The sequence below is a fragment of the Fundulus heteroclitus genome, chromosome 23 (assembly GCF_011125445.2).
Source record: "Fundulus heteroclitus isolate FHET01 chromosome 23, MU-UCD_Fhet_4.1, whole genome shotgun sequence".
NCBI lineage: Eukaryota > Metazoa > Chordata > Actinopteri > Cyprinodontiformes > Fundulidae > Fundulus > Fundulus heteroclitus.
The window spans coordinates 2,485,050-2,505,246 of record NC_046383.1 but is presented as its reverse complement, the minus strand read 5'-3'; the positions used below and the strand labels follow the sequence as shown (position 1 = coordinate 2,505,246).

General features: G+C 41.0%; 1 protein-coding gene across 11 annotated transcripts in view; it reads right to left on the bottom strand.

Annotated features, from left to right (window-relative positions):
* The window catches only part of med12 (mediator complex subunit 12), a 58,520-nt gene that overhangs the window by 17,443 nt on the left and 20,880 nt on the right, over positions 1–20,197 (bottom strand). For 4 of the 11 annotated variants that reach the window (XM_036127582.1, XM_036127583.1, XM_036127586.1 and 1 more), the window contains exons 19-35: positions 19,933–20,096; positions 16,766–16,921; positions 15,813–16,039; positions 15,583–15,725; positions 15,347–15,467; positions 13,298–13,408; positions 13,095–13,208; positions 12,378–12,514; positions 12,009–12,188; positions 11,612–11,683; positions 11,351–11,514; positions 7,897–8,091; positions 7,606–7,807; positions 6,447–6,556; positions 6,235–6,370; positions 4,519–4,668; positions 959–1,324 (exon numbers count right to left, since the gene is read on the bottom strand). In XM_036127582.1, coding sequence (XP_035983475.1) covers positions 959–1,324; positions 4,519–4,668; positions 6,235–6,370; positions 6,447–6,556; positions 7,606–7,807; positions 7,897–8,091; positions 11,351–11,514; positions 11,612–11,683; positions 12,009–12,188; positions 12,378–12,514; positions 13,095–13,208; positions 13,298–13,408; positions 15,347–15,467; positions 15,583–15,725; positions 15,813–16,039; positions 16,766–16,921; positions 19,933–20,096 — 2,748 coding nt within the window. The remainder of the gene's footprint in view (positions 1–958; positions 1,325–4,518; positions 4,669–6,234; positions 6,371–6,446; positions 6,557–7,605; positions 7,808–7,896; positions 8,092–11,350; positions 11,515–11,611; positions 11,684–12,008; positions 12,189–12,377; positions 12,515–13,094; positions 13,209–13,297; positions 13,409–15,346; positions 15,468–15,582; positions 15,726–15,812; positions 16,040–16,765; positions 16,922–19,932; positions 20,097–20,197) is intronic. The other 7 variants (XM_036127592.1, XM_036127591.1, XM_036127593.1 and 4 more) reach the window with 3 other exon arrangements.

Genomic DNA, 20,197 nt, shown 5'->3' with positions numbered 1-20,197 from the left:
CACACACCAAATTTGCTGATCCACGTATACTTTGAGCAAGCGCTTTAAAAAAAATAAATAAAAAAAAATCGGCGAACTAAGTCCACAATAAAATGCCTTCTAGGTGCGTAGTTGGTCGGTGAAGTTGGTTTGACATTGGCCATTCAAGCTCTGCGGAGTCAGCGGGATCTAGCTCACGGTTGATCCGGTTGAAGGACTCCGATTTCTGCCAGCATCTCTCAGCTGCTCCCTTCTCCCATACGCGGTGGGACCGTCAACAAATCTGATTTGATTTTTGTTTCTCAAGAGTGCTCCGCTGACTCCGCGGAGCTTGAATGTCCAATGTCAAACCAACTTCACCGCGGTATAGTGCAGGCCAGAAAGTAGCGCTACATATTTGGCCGAAGGATCAAAAGGTCCGAAAGAAATGGGATAAATTCGTAAAAGAAATGCGAAAGGACTCGATTGCCGGCAGTGACAAAAGTGTTTTATGCAATTCACACTTCACGAGCGAGGATTTTGAGGGGTACTTACAATGGAGCATGGGCGCTAGCGTTAGATATAATCTCCTTAGGTTCACCTTGTTCAAACTCCGTTTCTTCGTATATATATTCGGTATCGGAATCGCCGATGCTTGAGGTGTAGTTTGTAGATGTATCAGAAATTTTTTTGTACATTTTTTGGTGTGTAGAGTAAGAGTTATTAATTAAATTTAATAAATCGTTAGCGAAAGTCGTAGTGTTAGCAGGCGGATGCACGGTACTCGTTCTGTTTGTGACGTCACATTCAGAAACAGCCCGATTAAGGGATGTTCGGGCTTTTTCGCTTATACAGCAAGTTTTAGCGAAATTACTTCCAAACGGCGCACATAATTCACATATAATATACATTTCTTTACTCTGGTGACTATTTGAATGCATCTGCGTTAAAATACATTCAGTCCAAGAGTTTTAGACTTTAAGATTTAGCGATCACTGACATCTGCCTTGGTGGAGGAATTTTTCTTCTTCTTGCTGGATTTCTTCTTGCTGGACTCCGAGGCGACGGCGGCTACGTTCTTGTCCGGTTTCACCACCTCCATCATCTTCTTCTCGGGCTCCTGGGGGATGGGCGTCAGAGGCTCCTCCTCCTCGGGGGGCAGGGGGAGCGGCTCCAGGTAGTAGCTGCGCGGTTTGGGCTTCAGGTGGGTGTGGTAGAGCAGGAAGCGCTGCTGCTCTTCAAACTTGGCGATCTTGCGGTCCACGCGCACCGCCCCAAACCAGCCCCAGGAGAGTGGGGCTAACTGTTTTTGACCCTCGAAGACGTCCCATGGAGAAATCTTCTGTTTGGTGAAAACCTGAAGACCCTGATGTGAGCAGAAAATGGAGTTAAGAAATAATATGGGATTTGACTTTATGAGCTTCAGTTACGTGGTTTTAAAGCGGGGAGGAAAGAAGACGAAATGAGATAGGACACAAAGGAGGAGGACAGAAAGGAAGTAAGAAAGGAAGGTAAGACAATTAAGGAAATAATAAAGGATGGGAGGGAGGAAGAAAAGGCAGAACAGAAAGAAGATAAGGACAGAAGGACGAAACAAAGGACACGAGAACGGTAAGAATTGGAAGGAATGATGGAAAGAAAGACAAAAAAAGAATGGACAAAAGGAAGGTGAGACAAGGAAAATGGACAGAAAGAAGGTGAGACAAGGAAGGATAGAAGGAAGGTGAGACAAGGAAAATTGACAGAAGTAAGGTGAGACAAGGATAATGGACAGAAGGAAGGTAAGACAAGGAAGGACAGAAGGAAGGTGAGACAAGGAAAATGGACAGAAGGAAGGTGAGACAAGGAAAATGGACAGAAGGAAGGTGAGACAAGGAAGGACAGAAGGAAGGTGAGACAAGGAAGGACAGAAAGAAGGTGAGACAAGGAAGGACAGAAAGAAGGTGAGACAAGGAAAATGGACAGAAGGAAGGTGAGACAAGGAAAATTGACAGAAGGAAGGTGAGACAAGGAAAATTGACAGAAGGAAGGTAAGACAAGGAAGGACAGAAGGAAGGTGAGACAAGGAAAATTGACAGAAGGAAGGTGAGACAAGGAAGGACAGAAGGAAGGTGAGACAAGGAAGGACAGAAAGAAGGTGAGACAAGGAAAATTGACAGAAGGAAGGTGAGACAAGGAAAATTGACAGAAGGAAGGTGAGACAAGGAAGGACAGAAGGAAGGTGAGACAAGGAAGGACAGAAAGAAGGTGAGACAAGGAAGGACAGAAGGAAGGTGAGACAAGGAAGGACAGAAGGAAGGTGAGACAAGGAAGGACAGAAAGAAGGTGAGACAAGGAAATGGACAGAAGAAAGGTGAGACAAGGAAATGGACAGAAGAAAGGTGAGACAAGGAAAATGGACAGAAGAAAGGTGAGACAAGAAAAATGGACAGAAGAAAGGTGAGACAAGGAAAATGGACAGAAGGAAGGTGAGACAAGGAAGGACAGAAAGAAGGTGAGACAAGGAAAATGGACAGAAGGAAGGTGAGACAAGTAAAATAGATAGAAAGAAGGTGAGACAAGAAAGGACAGAAAGAAGGCGAGACAAGGAAAATGGACAGAATAAAGGTGAGACAAGGAAGGACAGAAAGAAGGTGAGACAAGGAAGGACAGAAAGAAGGTGAGACAAGGAAAATGGACAGAAGGAAGGTGAGACAAGTAAAATAGACAGAAGGTGAGACAAGAAAGGACAGAAAGAAGGTGAGACAAGAAAAATGGACAGAAGGAAGGTGAGACAAGGAAGGACAGAAGGAAGGTGAGACAAGACAAGGATAATGGACAGAAGGAAGGTGAGACAAGACAAGGAAAATGGACAGAAGGAAGGTGAGACAAGGAAAATGGACAGAAGGAAGGTGAGACAAGAAAAATGGACAGAAGGAAGGTGAGACAAGGAAGGACAGAAGGAAGGTGAGACAAGGAAAATTGACAGAAGGAAGGTAAGACAAGGAAGGACAGAAGGAAGGTGAGACAAGGAAGGACAGAAGGAAGATGAGACAAGGAAGGACAGAAGGAAGGTGAGACAAGGAAGGACAGAAGGAAGGTAAGACAAGGAAGGACAGAAGGAAGGTGAGACAAGGAAAATTGACAGAAGGAAGGTGAGACAAGGAAAATTGACAGAAGGAAGGTGAGACAAGGAAAATTGACAGAAGGAAGGTGAGACAAGGAAGGACAGAAGGAAGGTGAGACAAGGAAGGACAGAAAGAAGGTGAGACAAGGAAGGACAGAAGGAAGGTGAGACAAGGAAGGACAGAAGGAAGGTGAGACAAGGAAGGACAGAAGGAAGGTGAGACAAGGAAGGACAGAAGGAAGGTGAGACAAGGAAAATGGACAGAAGGAAGGTGAGACAAGTAAAATAGACAAAAAGAAGGTGAGACAAGGAAAATGGACAGAAGGAAGGTGAGACAAGGAAAATGGACAGAAGGAAGGTGAGACAAGTAAAATAGACAAAAAGAAGGTGAGACAAGTAAAATAGACAAAAAGAAGGTGAGACAAGAAAGGACTGAAGGAAGGTGAGACAAGAAAGGACAGAAGGAAGGTGAGACAAGGAAGGACAGAAAGAAGGTGAGACAAGGAAAATGGACAGAAAGAAGGTGAGACAAGGAAAATGGACAGAAAGAAGGTGAGACAAGGAAAATGGACAGAAGGAGGGTGAGACAAGGAAAATGGACAGAAAGAAGGTGAGACAAGGAAAATGGACAGAAGAAAGGTGAGACAAGGAAAATGGACAGAAGAAAGGTGAGACAAGGAAAATGGACAGAAAGAAGGTGAGACAAGGAAAATGGACAGAAGGAAGGTGAGACAAGGAAAATGGACAGAAGGAAGGCGAGACAAGGAAAATGGACAGAAGGAAGGTGAGACAAGGAAAATGGACAGAAGGAAGGTGAGACAATGGAAAATGGAAAGGAGGAAAAGTAAGACAACAAAGGCAGTACAGAGGGAAGGTAAGACAAGGAAGGAAGGACACAAGGACGGTAAGACTTGGAAGGAATGATGAAAAGAAAGTAAGACGAGGACAGAAGGTAAGACACGAGAGGCCAGTTAGATAAGGTAGGAAGGACAGAAAGAAGGTAAGAATGAAGAAGACAAGAAAGGAGGACACAACAAATGAGGGAAGGAAGAAGGTTTAAAAAATAGGACAAAGGGTAGAAGTAATCACTAGAGGAGGACATAAGGTAGGGAGGAAGGACCTAGAAAGAATCAGGGCACAGGAGAGGAAAGAGGACACGAGTAAGAAGGGAAGGATGCAACGATACAACAAATTGAAATTAAACAATCTGGGATTACAAATGTTTTCCATATTTATCCAAAACCAAATAAAAAACAGAAATTTAACTCACCACTCAGCTCAGACAGAGTAAACCTTGTTTTTATAGCTAGAATCTTTGTCTTTAAAACATAAATTACACTGAAATGAGTCCTCTGGATTTAACACATCCCTTAGGAAGCAGTGGACTAGTGGATTCTAGGGCAGTCTGTCGGATTTGAACCAGGGAACTTGTAAAGACCACACCCCGTCTTTACCTCTTTCTCAAAGCCAGCGATCTTGTTGCCCTTGGTGTCTATTAGCGAGCCCTGAGGCTCACAGGTGATGACGTCACGGGTTTGCTTCGGCAACGGCAAAAGCTGGCGAACCTTTTCCAAACTTTCTGACTGCCGGTCTCCAAGCTCTTTCTGTAGGGACATAAACATAAAATAAAGCTAAAACAGCGATTCGGAAAGGACAATTTCTACTAATTATTCCAGCTTCTTGTTTGTTTAGTTACAGAGTAAAAAAATAATAATTTATACCCCTGGAACATCTTCCCATTTTTGTCACGTTTCAGTGAAATAACTTTTAGTTGCCTGACCTGCAGGTCGTACTTCAGACCTGCAGGTGGCGGCCAGAGGAGGCAACGCTTCCAACACGATAGTACATCTTCAGGGACACCGCCCATTGCTGCACGCGAAATTCAAGGTAAGGGCGTCCCGTCTTTAAATTAACACGCTACTTTTAGCCTCGGGCGTTTCTGTAAAACATTTACCACCGCATTAACGAGTCAGACGGCTGGAGTTTGCACTGGTCACAATATGTCAGCCAGAGTGTGTTTGAGTTGTTTGGGTTTTAGTCTTAATTAAAAGTCGAAAGAACCGAATGCCGAATTCATATAGAATATCTACGTTGAACATCACTTCGGAATCTAAAAGGCAATAAAAGTCCCCTAATTAACTCCCTTAAATAGCTTTATTGTGTTACATGCCAAAAATTATTAAAAGTATGAATGTGCACACTGAAGGGGAGTGTGATACATCATGTTTAAGATAAACTCTCTAAAAGTGTTGAGAGTTTTAGAGACTTAGACAACTTTGTCATTTTGTATGCACAGAGTGCGTACAGAACGAAATTTCGTTTGCATACAGCTTGAAAATGACAGTAAATTACAGGATAAAGTAAATTGCAGGATAAAATTACAGGATAAAGTACAGCAGTGATTTAACAGTAAATTGAAATGTAAACAATGCAGGAGAAAGAGACAGTGTGCGATCACAGTGTCCAGGTTAATATTCTTAAAAACCATTTGTATGTACAGAAATTATTTGTGCAAGAATTTTAAGCTGCTGTTTAAGTTCATTTAAGGATTGCATTTATCTATTTTTATTTCAAAATACTTAATTTGTTTTATAGAGTGTTCCATGTTTAAGACACTTTTCAAAAATAACCTTTTTTCTTTTTTAATTTAGAAATTTTTGAAATAACAAAATGTGTTGTAGTCATACCATCAGAATTTGATACTTCCCCATGCCTAAATGGCTCTCTACACTAAAAACCGGAACTAAAAGGTAAATTTAACATGAAATTAGTGTATTTGACCCATAAAATAAGATAATTTGACATATGCACTTGAAATAAGAAGATGGAGATGAGTTTTTCCTATTTTAAGTGCAAAAATCTTATTCCATTGGCAGATCGTCACTAATTTCAAGTACATTTTTTGCAGTGTTTTTTGCAGTGTAGGCTGCTTTTCCAATCAAAGCTCTCCTGGTCCAGCTTGAAAGGCGGATGACGGCGCTTTCGACTCTTTTTAGATAATATTTTTTTGCAGAAATGTCCATTTTACCAGCTAGGTCGACGTGCAAGTTTCATCTTCTAAAGTATTTAACTCTCTTATCCATATGTAGGGATAATATAAAGCTTTAAAACCAGTAACGTCAACAAGACAAGGATCCTGACTGCAGGAGATATGAACGTGGCCGTCCTACCCTAAGCTTCTTCACCAGGTTCATGTACGCCCTCTTGTTCTCCTCCATGCTGCCCTGAGAGATGCTGGACATATCAGCAGCCAGCGTGCCGTTTATCAGCACGCTCAGCATGTCCAGCACGGTTGTGAAGAGCTCGCTGTAAGAAGGGAAGCCACAGTAAGAGCCGGTTAAGTTACGATGACGTTGCAGCTCAGCAAACGGCGTGAACTCACTTATTGGACTGCATGTCCACGGTGCCGCTGCTGATGATGTCGAGCAGCAGAACCGCCCACTCGGTGGTCTGCTGGGTGCTCCGCTGCACCGTGTCAAACATGCCTCCAACCTAATTGAGACAGCGGGGGAAATAAAAAACACGCTCATGAAATGTTTAAATTAGGGCTGGGCATCGATTAAAATATTTAATCGCGATTAATCGCATAATTTGCCTGATTAATCATGATTAATCGCATTGTGTTTACAAGCTCCAAGAATGAATTCAAAAGTAGTGTAAAGAGCACTTTTATTTTAATGTTCTGCTGCCATATGAACAAAAGTGTTGTAACATTTGTAGCACTTATCAGTAACACACATTTAGTGTAAAGGTCAACTTAAACATGTAAAACAAAAAATAGCAATAATAATAAATTAAAGCTTATTGCCACTGACAGGGAATTCTCTTTATGGGGGAAAAAATCTACCAAAAACAGGCAATTTCTGAGGTAACAGCAGGGAGCAGCATTACCATTTTATGTTCAATACCAAAGTTTAACTTGGCAGTGGTTACAACTAACTTGTTTCTGTCATATTCGATGCTGGAAGAACTTTAAACTGAAATGCTTGCCAACTCGATATGCTTGCGTTTATTTGACGTTAACACGCGTTTTTTTTGTTGTTGCTTTCTCGCGTGCATATAGTGAATGACAGGGAAAAACAGGCAAAAACACATGGATACTTTGAAACGAGAAGCGACTTCACCGACGACGTCTAAGCAGACCCAACCTCCCCCCCCCCCCCCCCCGCACAAAACTTGTTCCGTTCGCCCACTCACCGCCTCGCCTAAGCAAATTCCTGCGGGAAACACCGCCTTCCGCATGTCAGCTTTGTTTTTTTCCGGCCAGCACCTTTCTTACTCTTTGAATCTGAGGCTGGGCTGACAGCGAGGTTATTGGCGCATTATCGCCACCTACTGTTCTGATTCAAACCCCTACACCGCAGCAACAGACCTTCACAAAATAAAAGCATGTGAGCAACATGCGTTAACCCGCGTTAAAGTAAATATCGCCGTTGATAGTCTAATGAATTAACGCGAAATTAACGCGTTAACTTGCCCAGCCCTAGTTTAAATAAAACAGAACGACGAGCACTGCATGTTATGGAGACTCAAATGCTTACGAGATTCAGCCGTAGTTTAAGAGCCTCGTGCATCATTTGCTTGGCCTTGCAGTCATCCTGGTACTGGTCTTCTCTCCAGTTGGTGACGATCTGCTGAACCTGGCTGTATAGCGAGGTGAGGAGGCCTTCCCTTTGCTCGTCCTGCCCCTTCAAGCAAGTGAGGACCAGAGACAGGAACGGCTGCTGGCTCAGCAGAGACATGCTGCGGATGGAGAAACGTGTAGTTTTCAATCGACACGGTAAAAAAACGGAGGAAACCGGGGCTTTAAAGAGATTAGACGTGCGGCCTACCTTTTCTGCTTCTGCCGGTCTCGCTCTTTGCGCGAGGAGGAGCCCAGGTGCTGACCTTTCTCCAGCTCCTCTCCGGCTGCCTTCAGCACGTGACCCTGGACTGATGTGGGCAGCTTGGCTATCAACGGGGCGACCAGCCAAACGCCTGACCTCTCCGACGAGCTGCAGGAAATGAGAAATGTGTCAGCTCCAAGGCTGATCGACACCATCGTCACTTTAAGAGTTAAAAAAAAAAGGGGGTTTCTAGAGGTTTTTAATCAGTCTAAATTTAACAGTGTCTAAGACAAATATGATAATAAAAGTGCTACATGTAGTATTTGGGGGCTTTTATCGCTCCAAAGTTTGAGAATTTGTATGATTTTAAAGAATCTAGATTCCAAATCTGCATTTAAAGCTTTAAAGCAGGGGAAATCTGATCTCAAGAGGGCCACACGAGTAAACTCATTGCAAGATTAAATAGAACTAATAAAAGTGGACTTGTTGTTGATTTTTATATTAAATGAATTTTACTTTTACACAATATATTATGAACAACCTCAGCGTTTTTAAAGAAAAGTATGTGCAATTTCAACAATACTTTTACTCAGTTAAACATTTACTTGTGCATTATGCCTAAGAACTGATCACAGTGATTGTACAATGTTGAAAAACATTTATTCACATTTTTTGGAACTTAAAAACACTGCCCTGCATGACAAAACACATCAAACAGATAAAAATTAAGAAATTATTTAAAATCAATTTTCCACATCTGAAGCTCAGTGCTAGCATCTGCTGATTAAAACACAGCACCCCTCGTGGACAATATAGGAACTGCAGATTTTCAATTAAACGAAGTACATGTTTTTTTCAATAATTGTTTTATCATTCTCTTCCTTTTATCTTCTTTCTTTTTTTCTTGTTCTTCCTTTCCTCTCCTACTTTCCCATTGTAGTGTCCATATCATTTGAGATATTCTCCGCATGAATCATAATAAAACTATTCACATTCATAAATCAAGCAGAGCACTATGGCAAAAGCAGTACTGCTCCACTTGTGAAAGTCAAATCTGATGAGCTCTTTTGGGCATGAAGACAACAATTCTTATTGCCACATTGCCAGAGAGGACACTGGGAAGAAAAAAATAATTATTTGAATAATGATAATGCATTTAGCCACCGGGCTGGACTAAATTGTTTGGCGGGCCGTATGTTTGACACCCCTGCTTTAAAGTCTTAAACAGAAAGCATAACCCAAATTACAATGGGGGGAAACATTTATTTATTTACCAGCTGACGTGGATCTTTACCCCCATGCAAAGAAATAAACATTGTGGATAACTATGCAAGGTTTATTTAAAATTTAAAGCATACAGCTCAGAAATTTGTTTGTTTGACTGAGTGAAATAAGTATTTGATTCCCAAGCAAACCATGACTCAGCACTATGTTGAAGCAGCTGCTGACCAACAGAGATCAGACGTTTCTTGTTCACCAGGTTTGCTCCCATCTCAAGAGGGATTTTGAGCCACTCTTTAAAAAAGGTAGCCTCCAAAGCCAGAAGGTCTCAAGGCTGCCGCTTGGCAACTCAAGAGTCTAAGCTTCCTTCACGGCTTTTCTACAGGATTAAGGCTCAGAGATTGGCTACAACACTCCAGCAACTTGGTGCGCTTGTGGAAGAGCATCTCTTTTGTTGCCATGGCCGTAGGTTTTAGCTGGAAGACTCATCCACTAAAGCTGCAGAATGTATTGCAAATATATCGTTATCTGTGTGCAATATACATTTTACAGTGCAATAATTGTTGGCTGATTTATTCCAAGTGTTACAAGCTGGACAGATGATCACACCGACACAAATGACGCTAAAGCTCACAGCGTGAGGGAAGCACAATTGAGGATGAGAGGAAAAAGCAAAAAACAGGAAGATATCTCAACGGATGTAATCGCAATATTTGCAAATATTATCTCTACTGCAAAATGTTCTAATATCTTGCGGCCCCTACCGTCCACAACCCATCTTTGTTGTTCAGGAGCCTCTCATCCAAGTTTCTACAGCACAGTTCATTGTTCCCTGAATGTGGGGAAGTCCTGTTGTACCCTCAGCAGAGAAACAACCCAAAACCATAATGTTTCTATCTCCGTGTTCGACACACTGGACGGTGCTCTTGGGTTCATATCTAACAAAGTGGGCCATAGTTGGTTCTGCTGAGTAGTCTCCAAATAATTCACCCTAAACGCGGCTCGCGGAGACCTTCCAGGCACCGCAGGTTCTTCACCGATTCGGGCGAAACGTCTTTCCAGGGTTTCCGTTAGCAGTCCTGATCCCTCCCCGTCCTCCGAATCATCCACATAACGTGAGATTTGATGTTATCTGGTACTTCTTTCACTTTCAACTTATCGTGCAACACCCTGCTTCTTGCAGTCTTGCAGCCAATTACAGTCATATCCAGGCCTATGACCCTGTCCACAATGTCCTTTGACAGCTCTGTGGTTTTGCACATGTTGGTGAGGAGATTCTGGGTAAGCTGTATTTTATACACAGAACAAGTTGAGCACTTGCTTAAAAAGGGAAAAAACGCATTTCCGTGCCTCATGGAAACAAACATGAAGCACATGCTTGAGATCTTGGTGATTTGAAGCGGTTAAAAAAACTAATTTCCCTCAATTAAATGCAGATTAATTTAAAACGTCTATCTAAAAACATTTTTCTGGAGGTTCATATTGATATTTTGACTCCCTCTGCTAAAATAAATCCTCTAAATCCTGTCATGGATTACAACAAAATTAGCCGCATAGCAAGTCAATCACAGAGAATGAGGGATTTTAAAATGAACAAAACAGGAAGTGCTTTTATTTCATTAGGAAGGAAGTATCTCCGCAACGACGCAGCTAGTTTTTAAAGCAAGAGAATAAGATTATGGAAGTGAGTTATGTTTACTTTGTTATAAAATGACCAAAACTGATTTTATTTAGAGGCGTCACAAATACAACGCAACAAACATGATGCAGGTTGTTGAGAACCCACAATCCCCATCACTGGCTGATAAATAAAATTTCCTTTTATGGCTTTTGCACATTGCTAAACAACCCAAGTAAGCTAATTATTGGCATTAAACATGTTTAAATGTTATTTAAATATTCAAAACAAACGAAAATGAGCAAATTACAGATTTTGTTCTAGGATTGGTGGAAAAGGTTGACTGTTCGGTGATAAACTCCTTTGCTGCTTTTTAGTTCAGTCAACTTCCTGGTTCAGAACCACAAGACATGAAATAAATGATTGCTTCAAACACATTAAAAAAAGGAAGAAACATTGTCTTTCCGAATTTAGGTATGAAATTAATTCATTTTTAAGAACCTACAGAAATGCGGTTGGAAAATACATGCAATCCAACACAAACCCTATAAAGAACCTGTTAAATATCAACGAAAGCAGCCAAAAGATAAATACATTGATGAGCTGTTGACAGACACACACCTTAAAATAGGCTTCATCTTGCTTGTGGTGCTGTTGCTATTGGATGCAGATCCTCCTTGGACTGCGGCTCCATTTCCCGAGGGGTTACTGGAGTTCATCTCCGCTGATTTCTGGAAAACCTCGATCGTTGCCTTTGCTATGTTCTCCAGGAGAGAGTAAAGCTCCTGAATAATAGAAAAAGGAAAGATTTGTTTATCTTAGATCAGAAAAAGCTGCAGAATTTTTTTTAAACAATAACATAATCTCTGGAGTTAGGTTTACATTATTTGTGCTCTGTTTGATCATCAGCTGCAGCTCCAGAGACGACTGTCTCATTGTCCATTGGTCCATGTTCTATAAAAAGAGAAAGATTGTCAAATGTCTTCATATTTTAAGTTTAGACAATGTTAAAGGCCAGCTATAGGCGCCAAATGCTTGAAATCATACAGTTAACCAGCAGAGGGCAGCAGAAGGCCACAGATGTAAATGAGCAGCAGCTTATCAGAATCAGAAATACTTTAATAATCCCAGGGGGAAATTATTTATATTATTATATTATATATTATTATAGGATTTATAAGGGCAAAATTTATTTTACTCTTCTAATATAAATAAAAATCACACATAAAAATGCACATAACTTTGGAATAAATCAAAAATTCAGATTTTCCTTCGGTACCTGAAGGATGCGTTTGATGCGCTGTCTCTGAGGGTTGTCGCCGTCGTCGCTGTCCAGCTGGCGGTGAGGATAGCAGATGAGCTGCAGCAGCCGCTGGGCTTGAATGTTTACCAGCACGGGGTCCTGGAGGGCACTGCTGTCCTCAGACAGAGACTTCAGGCAGCGCTCGCCAACCCACTCCTGCACGAAAAAAAAAACAAAAAAAGAAAAACAATGAGACAGGCAGCCAGGAAAGAAGAAAGAACATGAAATCGGGCTTCAGATGAACAGGATCAGTGCATTTCTCATAAAGACTCCCGCCAGGTAATGCAACACTATCCGCACACCGGGGGGGGGCTCAGTCTTTCAGTCATTTTCTCATGCTCTCACCTGCTGGCAGATAGTCTTCAGGACGTACTTGGCGTACACATCCAGGCTGGCCGTTTCTATGGAGACGCTGCGTCCATCGGATATGTCATCGAGGCCGGCAGGATGCGACAGACCCGAGCCTCTCAGCTCCGCATCACCTGGAAGAAACAAGTAAATCACAGGAAGCAGGAACTCAGCAGAACCAACGAACTGCTTCAAATCCAAACAGAAGACAAAAAAATATATAAAATCTTCCATAGATTACATAAATTAAATCCAGGTCACATTAGGAAGGTTTTTACACAGCTGTCATGGCACATTTTCATAAATATCCAGACTCCTTCCATAGTTCTTACTCTTTTACAGCCAATGTTCCTGAAAATAAAGCTAGAACTATTTAACTTATGGCATGCATGCTGGTGGATGCGTTATGGAAAGACCGACAATGGATGTCTACCACAGGTTTCAAACTACAGTCATCGAAGCCTACAATTTCATCACAACTGAAATAAAATAAATGGGTGACTACCAGGATCCTGAAGTTATGCTCAAGAAATAATTTATCCATTTGATTCATCTAAAAGTTGCAGCCCAGCGCTGGACTTTGAACTGTTAAGAGACTGGGACAGTATCTAGAAACACATCCATACTAATCCGGTCCTGGAAACGGGTTTTAAATCATATCCCCCCTAAATAAGGCGTCCGGGAATTAAAACACAAGGCGGAGGAGATTCCTACCGAGCATAAATACGGCTTTGAGGACAGCGAAAACGGCTCCGACGACGATGCTGTTCTGCGAGGCAGCGAGAAGGTGACGATCACAAGACGACCGGATACCAATTGAGGATTTGTCTGCAAAGTTAAACAATCACAAACACATTCATTAACAGACAATAAAAATTGCAGCACAACCACCATCTGCTTGTGTTTGAGTCGAGTACCTGACTTGGCGCCGTCTTGGGGGACAGGGTTACGTTGTGGCGTCTTAAACAGGTGCAACAGAATCCTGCAGGTGAGCCGCGCTCCTGGCTCGGAGTCCTGCTCGCTGCAGGCTGCGGTAGAGACGCCTTCATTACAACCGGCTTCCTTTACAGTATTTCTACATCAGCTGCATATTCCACCAAGTTAGTCTATCCACCTAACTTCAAACCTTCGCCTAGACATCCTTCTCCTACAGGAAACGTTTAGCGTTCTTTGGGGTTGGTGTTAAAGCAGCGAGAAGACAATATTTACAAAAAGTGAAAGCGCTTGGCATTTACAAGGTGTAGTAGCAATATTAAATACGCCAAACAGAAAGCAGCAAACGCTGAGTGAGACTTCCTCTCTTAACAGTAGGAGGAAACAAAAACAAATTAATGCAGGGAGACGGAGCCAATGACGAAACTATATGAACCCAGATTACATTTCTAGTAGCATTTAGGAAAGCTGGAGATCACGTCTCACTTGTATACTGGATGTTTAATCTTGGAAAAGTTGCTTTATTAACCCAGATAAAGCCAAATCACAGATACGACGTATTCAGGTGAAGGTTTTAGTGGAGGAATGGCGTCAGCATAAATTATTCTTTATCTAAGCAGATCTAAAAACCTAGAAATGCACAATATAAGCTGCTAGAAACTAGAATCTGACAATTTGACCTTTAATATCTCTGCTCAATGATTTGTGGGTCAAATTCAGAAAGATCAGATGTTTTTTTCCCCCCCATGCATCACAACTAAGAGCTTTCACGGTTTTTGGTTCTATGACTGCATGAACCAGCAGGGTGTACGCTGATGCACTCTGAATTTAATGAAAATCAGATAAATCACCCTCTTAACCTTTATTTTCAAGTAGATTCAAAGCTACCACCACTACCAAAGCACCTGTGGCACATTTTTCTTCTTATGAGTTATCGTCCTGAATTTTACATTTTGTTTCAGCAGCAGATCAGACAAAGAACAGCAGCAGACATCTATAAAGGGTCAGGAAAATTCTGATCAGTGCATCGATACTAAAAGAAAAGCAACTATTTACATTTAACAGGGTTCCCACACCTTGGTGAACATCAAATTCAAGGACCTTTCAAGGACTTTCCAGGACCAATTTCCTCAAATTCAAGGACCACACGTGGCGGCATTTACCTACTGTGACCGCTGAATAGGTTATCATATTTTAATACAATGCAAATTCAATAAAAGACTAAACGGCATAGAAGTTGTTGGGATAGAAGCAATGCAAGAAAGTGGACTTAATTTATAGCCTACGTTGATATTGATCATATTCATAGCCTACATATCCACAGCACATGGCTATGCCATACTACATTACATATAAGATGTACATTAGCCTACCGTTTCATGGAATTTTATGGAAAAAAGTGCAGCATTGAGATGTTCAGAATTATATCATTTTGTTTCACTTACTTTCATCTTTGATTAAGCTAGTTTTTGACTTTGACTCTGAAAAGTCGCTAAATATAGCGACAAAGTCGCTGAGTTGGCAACACTGCGTGAATGTAACCTACTGGACGCACGTAGGCCTAAACCGTAGCCTACCAACTAAAAAAGAAGAGTGAACATACTTTTGCAAATTAAAAGTCTGCGGAATCAACATAATTTTAAAAGATAGTGTGGTAGTAAAATAATGACACACGAGTCGTCATCCGTGTGAACTTTCAACCCCACAAAAAAAGGACAAGGTGTTTTTTTGGCTGTTTTCAAGAACTTTCAAGGGCCTTGAATAATTTTTTTCAGATTCACAAACTTTCAAGGATTTCAAGGACCCGTGGGAACCCTGATTTAAAAACATGTTAAGACATCTACTTTTAGATCTGTTTTTAAAAAAAATTACCTAACTTAGTGGAAAAAACCCTAGAAAAGTCTGAAGGATTTAAACGGCTGAACGTCGATCACTTCTGATCTAGAAAAGTTGTTTGAGCCCAGAGCTTGCGCAACGAGGAATGTCAGCACGGCATAAAACTCTCTCATAATGTTGATCTTCTCAAAGCTCACCTGCATTGAGGAGCGAGGGGATGGCCACACAACGGACCAGGTCCTCTAAGAGCAAACACTGTCTCGCAATGAGAATAGCCACGAAAGTTGCCAGGGAATCGTGGAAGGACAAATCGCTAACCTGAGGGACGAAAGCGCAACAATCAAAAAAAGGCAAACCGCGCATCAGGCAACGCGGTCAAGGTTACAGACGAAAGCGCCTTCAAAATAAGAGCTCAGACGAACGCCGGACTTACGTCGACGTTACAAAGCAAATCGTTGAAGCCACAGTTGCCGTTGTTAGAGGAGCAGCAAAGAGCTTTGAGGATGCCGAGCCACTCCGCGCTCAGAGAGCGACAATACGCTGTCAGCTCTGCGCACAGGATCCCAATGTCGTTCAGTCTGAAAAACACACGAGCATCGGTAAAAAAAAACCAAAAAAAACAGCGGCAGCTACCACAGACGTGTAGCATTATAATCACTACATGCCTCTCAGGGTCTTTGTGGTCCACGCAGACCTCCATGAGCACGTTGCATACGAAGCTGTAGCGGTTAGCTGGACTGTCGTTGAGGATTTTGCCCACCATGGAGTGGTTGTTGTTGGCCGAGGGATTAGTGATGGTCTCCATCATGAACGTTGGATCCCAAAGCATGTTGGAATCCGATGGGTCGATGTTGCAGTAGATGGAGTTTTTCACCTTGGAGCAGAACTCGCTGTGAAAGCACAAAAAAAGACCGGCTCAAAAAACAAAAAAAAACAAATAACAGGGTTCCTACAGCATAAGGTAAGTTAAATTCAAGACCTTTTAATGCCGCTTCAAATAAAAAGTTAAGACCAACTTCACAATAAACAAGAAAAACCTGGTTGCGACAACTCCACACAAATGTTTATTTTAACATAAACCATTACTTTCTGGCCCAGTAGACATGTTTAAAACTTTGAAAAACATTCCATATAGGAAGAAAGCTAAAAAAAAAAAAACACACACAAATTACAGATATATTTTTAACAACCACAAACTTTGTTTTGTTCACTACTAAATTAAACTATAAATCAGGTTTAAAAACCACAACATAACCAGTGCCAACTCTTTTTCGCAGCTATGGTCCGGCCGCAAAAGTTTTTATTGGTTCCGCTATCGGGACTGAACCAATAATGGTTACATTGAGCCGTTCGGTAAATTTAAAAAAATATAATTGTGTCAATTATTTTACTGTTTGGTAAGGATTACAAAAATAAAATCCTATTTATGACCTGGTAACAATTTTAAGACCTAAGAAAGACTGATTTTAATGCCAATTAAGGCCTTAGTTTTATATTACAGAATTCAATGCCTTTTAAGACTTTTTAAGGATCCGCGGGAACCCTGAATAAAAACAACAGCGGCTGCTGAAAAGAGGCTCGACTGCAGAGATAACGGCGACTTTTCCGAGGCTCACCTGAAGATCTCTCCGAATTTGTTCTTGAGGTGACTGCAGGAGGTGTAGAGGTCGTACAAGTAGGCCAGGATGCAGCGCTCTGCGGAGGAGCAGTCCGCTGGGTTCACACCGGACTTCACCACGATCCGCAGCCTGGTCAAAGCAGGGTTCCCACACCTTGGTTAACATCAAATTCAAGGGACTTTCAATGACTTTCCAGGACCAATTTCCTCAAATTCAAGGACCATGCACGGTGGCATTTACCAACTGCTACGGCTGAATATGTTAGCATCTAATCAACGTCGAAGTTGCCGCATCAGACTCAATGAAACAAAAGTGGGTTGAATCTTTAGCCTTCAACCTATTAGCTTCAAATGCTCACAAAGGTCATCTAGTGATGAATAAAGAAACATTTAAGAAATATCTTAATTGTACGAAATGGACTAGAAAGGATCTAAGCGCATCACCACACTGTTAATTGCACCCTGCTTATGTAAAGTAGTCTCAGTGACAATGATTGTGATAAAAGTAAAGACCTAATTGGGAGAAACCTGACCAAAGTGCTCCTGAACAGGCAAAAACTCTCTCTTCCTGAGATCTACAGTTAAATAATATGCAATTACCTTCCACTGCACTTTAATTTAAATAGCTTCTGTCCAAACTTTATTTATACATTTTATAGTAATAGCCATCTGTACATATATTTATAGTACATGTAAACTCTCATCTGTATATTATGCTATTGTACATATCTGTAAAACTCTATTCATAGTAATATCCACCTGTATATTATATTCGGTACATATCCAGCTGTAAATTTAGTTTACAATACTAGTTATCTACATATTATACTCATAGGACAAATCTATAAGTAAAATTCTGTTTATAATAGTATCCATCTCTATATTTATTCAGTAAAAACCCCATGTCCTGTACTTATGGAACCATTGTTAATCCTGCACTTGCTGCTATTGCATTTCTGCTTAGACCTAAACTGCATGTCGTTGCCTTGTACCTGTACCTGTGTAATGACAATAAAGTTGAATCTAATCTAATCTCCATTATAGAATGACGCACAAATCGCCGTCCACAACAAAAACAAGAACAAAAAGGTCAGTCTCTAGCCACTGATGAAAACCAGTGGTGTTTTTTCACAGGACACCTTTCCAAAAACCAACACGTCGAAGCATCAGCTCCATAAACGAAGCTTCAAACGTCACGTCTGCCTGTTTCAACACAAGCCTCGTCAGGAGGCTTTGGCCGGCAGCCGACTATAGCTGGAGCTGTACAATGACACAGGTAGCACAATGTAGACAAAGAGACTATTATTTGAAAACTAAAAATAATAATTCACCCCCTGAGACTTAAACAGCTGAAACACCAGTTTCAAAAGCGGCGTGTCAAAGCACGTTTATAGCAGCCTTCGGTACAATTACAGCTGACAATCCTTGCAATCACAAATTCCCAGATTTATAATTCAAAATGCAGATATTAGGGTTAACTGAAGTAGGTTTCAGCCACAAAGACACATCCAACAGCATGCAATTTCTGAATAAAGCCTGCTAATGTCACGGTGACTGTAGCACACTTAATACTAACAATTTTAAATTTAGGCCTAGGCTACAGACTGTCAGTGATAATTAAGCTAAACCTCTATTATTTATAAGCCATTTTATTCCATTTCAAACACTGCAGTGAGCCAATGGAGATGTGTCAATATGCAAGCCAGATTAAATGTAGAATTCGATACCTTTACGAAAAACTAACAGCAAAAAACTGCAGTTGTCTGCAGTACCGCAATTATTTTGTGTCTAAAATATTGCAATGTGCAGTAAAATAACAATACTGTAGAATACAGCAATAATATGGAAGTATTTTTCATTAATGCAGTTTTTGTGTCCAAAATATTGCTTTTACTGCAGTATTAATGTAGAAAGAACTGCAGAGATCAAGGTACTTTTATGATATTTGTCAACATCCTGATGCAAAGTACAGTCATGTTCAACCACTGACCCATCACTTGCACATACCTAGGGAGGTTAAACTGTAGGCTAATAATTTCTGAAACAACATAACCATCACACATCGAGACAACTTTCTTCATGTTGGCGACTTTTATGCAAATGTTAGGTGGTGAAATAAAGAAAAGACAGAGCAGCTTTCAATTTCAAAAGCTCCTTTTCGTGATGAGTTCCCACGGCATGGCTGAGTGAACAATGCAGCTTTGCCCATGCTCTCATATTTCATCACTTTGCAGCAGGTTCTGGATATAGCAGAATGTTAAAGTTTTTTTTTTTGGGGTCTTTTGACAGCATACTTAGCATAGCGTTCTTTGGCATCTTGAGTTTTGCATTTTCCAGGCGTAGCATTACGCGCGTGACCAATGCATACGCTGCTACGCACACATACAGTGCCGAATTAAAAAATAATAACACTTAGACAGCGGTAATCGTCCATGTGAAATTTCAATCCCCCAAAAAACAGTCAAGGACGTTCAAAAAGACAGGTTTTTATTAGAATTTAAATATTTTTTAAATTTTTCCTGGGCCTTGAACAAATGGAAAGCAAAAAGTTTAAACCTTTTTAAGTTTTTGGGTTCAGCCACAGTATTAAGACGCCCTATAAAATTCCTCCTTTACCTGAGATGCCATTTACAGATAGGGTTCAGGGTGCAATATAATCATAGGAGTTCTGGTTCCCTCTCTTTATAAAAAAAAAGATAAAAAATCCGCCATTCACTCCCTCAGCAGCCAACCAATGAAAATATTTGCTTGATAAAAACTATTTGCTGCTTGTTTTTGACAACAGGTTTGTAGTTGGGACTCTATGCCTGCATTCTTGGAGTAGAAGAGCCTCAGAATTGACCACAGAACCTCTTAATTAAAGAATTATCTGCAGTTGCCAATAATCCATCATGAAACACAAATTAAAAAACATATTTGTTGAAGTTGTCAGACTACGTCTATGCAAAGTGGTAATTATTTATTAGCTCACTGCCGCAACTGTAAACATCCTTTTTACCGCTTCTAAAAGTTCAGTGGCAGCCCTAATCCTCACTAAAATCCATTTAGAAACATGTTTTTTTTTAATTTATTTAAATGTAAACAACATTAAAAAAAAGGGCCAACTACAAATAAAAAGCAAGTCGTAAGAAAATGGAAAAGTTTGAGACTTTTTGAGTGACGCACCCATCAAAAACTTGTGCAGTCTGCTCGGGGTTGAGGATGAGACAGGAGTGGTATCTCCTCAGCACAGCTACGATGCACAGGCACAGGCTGGTGGTGTAGCTGCCCACCAGGCTGGAGGACTTGAGCAGCAGCTCCGCCTCCACCAGACTCAACTCGTTGAGAAGCTGCAAAAATAAATAAATAAATAAATAAAACAACACAAAGAGTTTCAAAAACGAGCCATGGTTCAGTTTTCAGGGTTGCACGGCACGTTTTTAAATGTTTG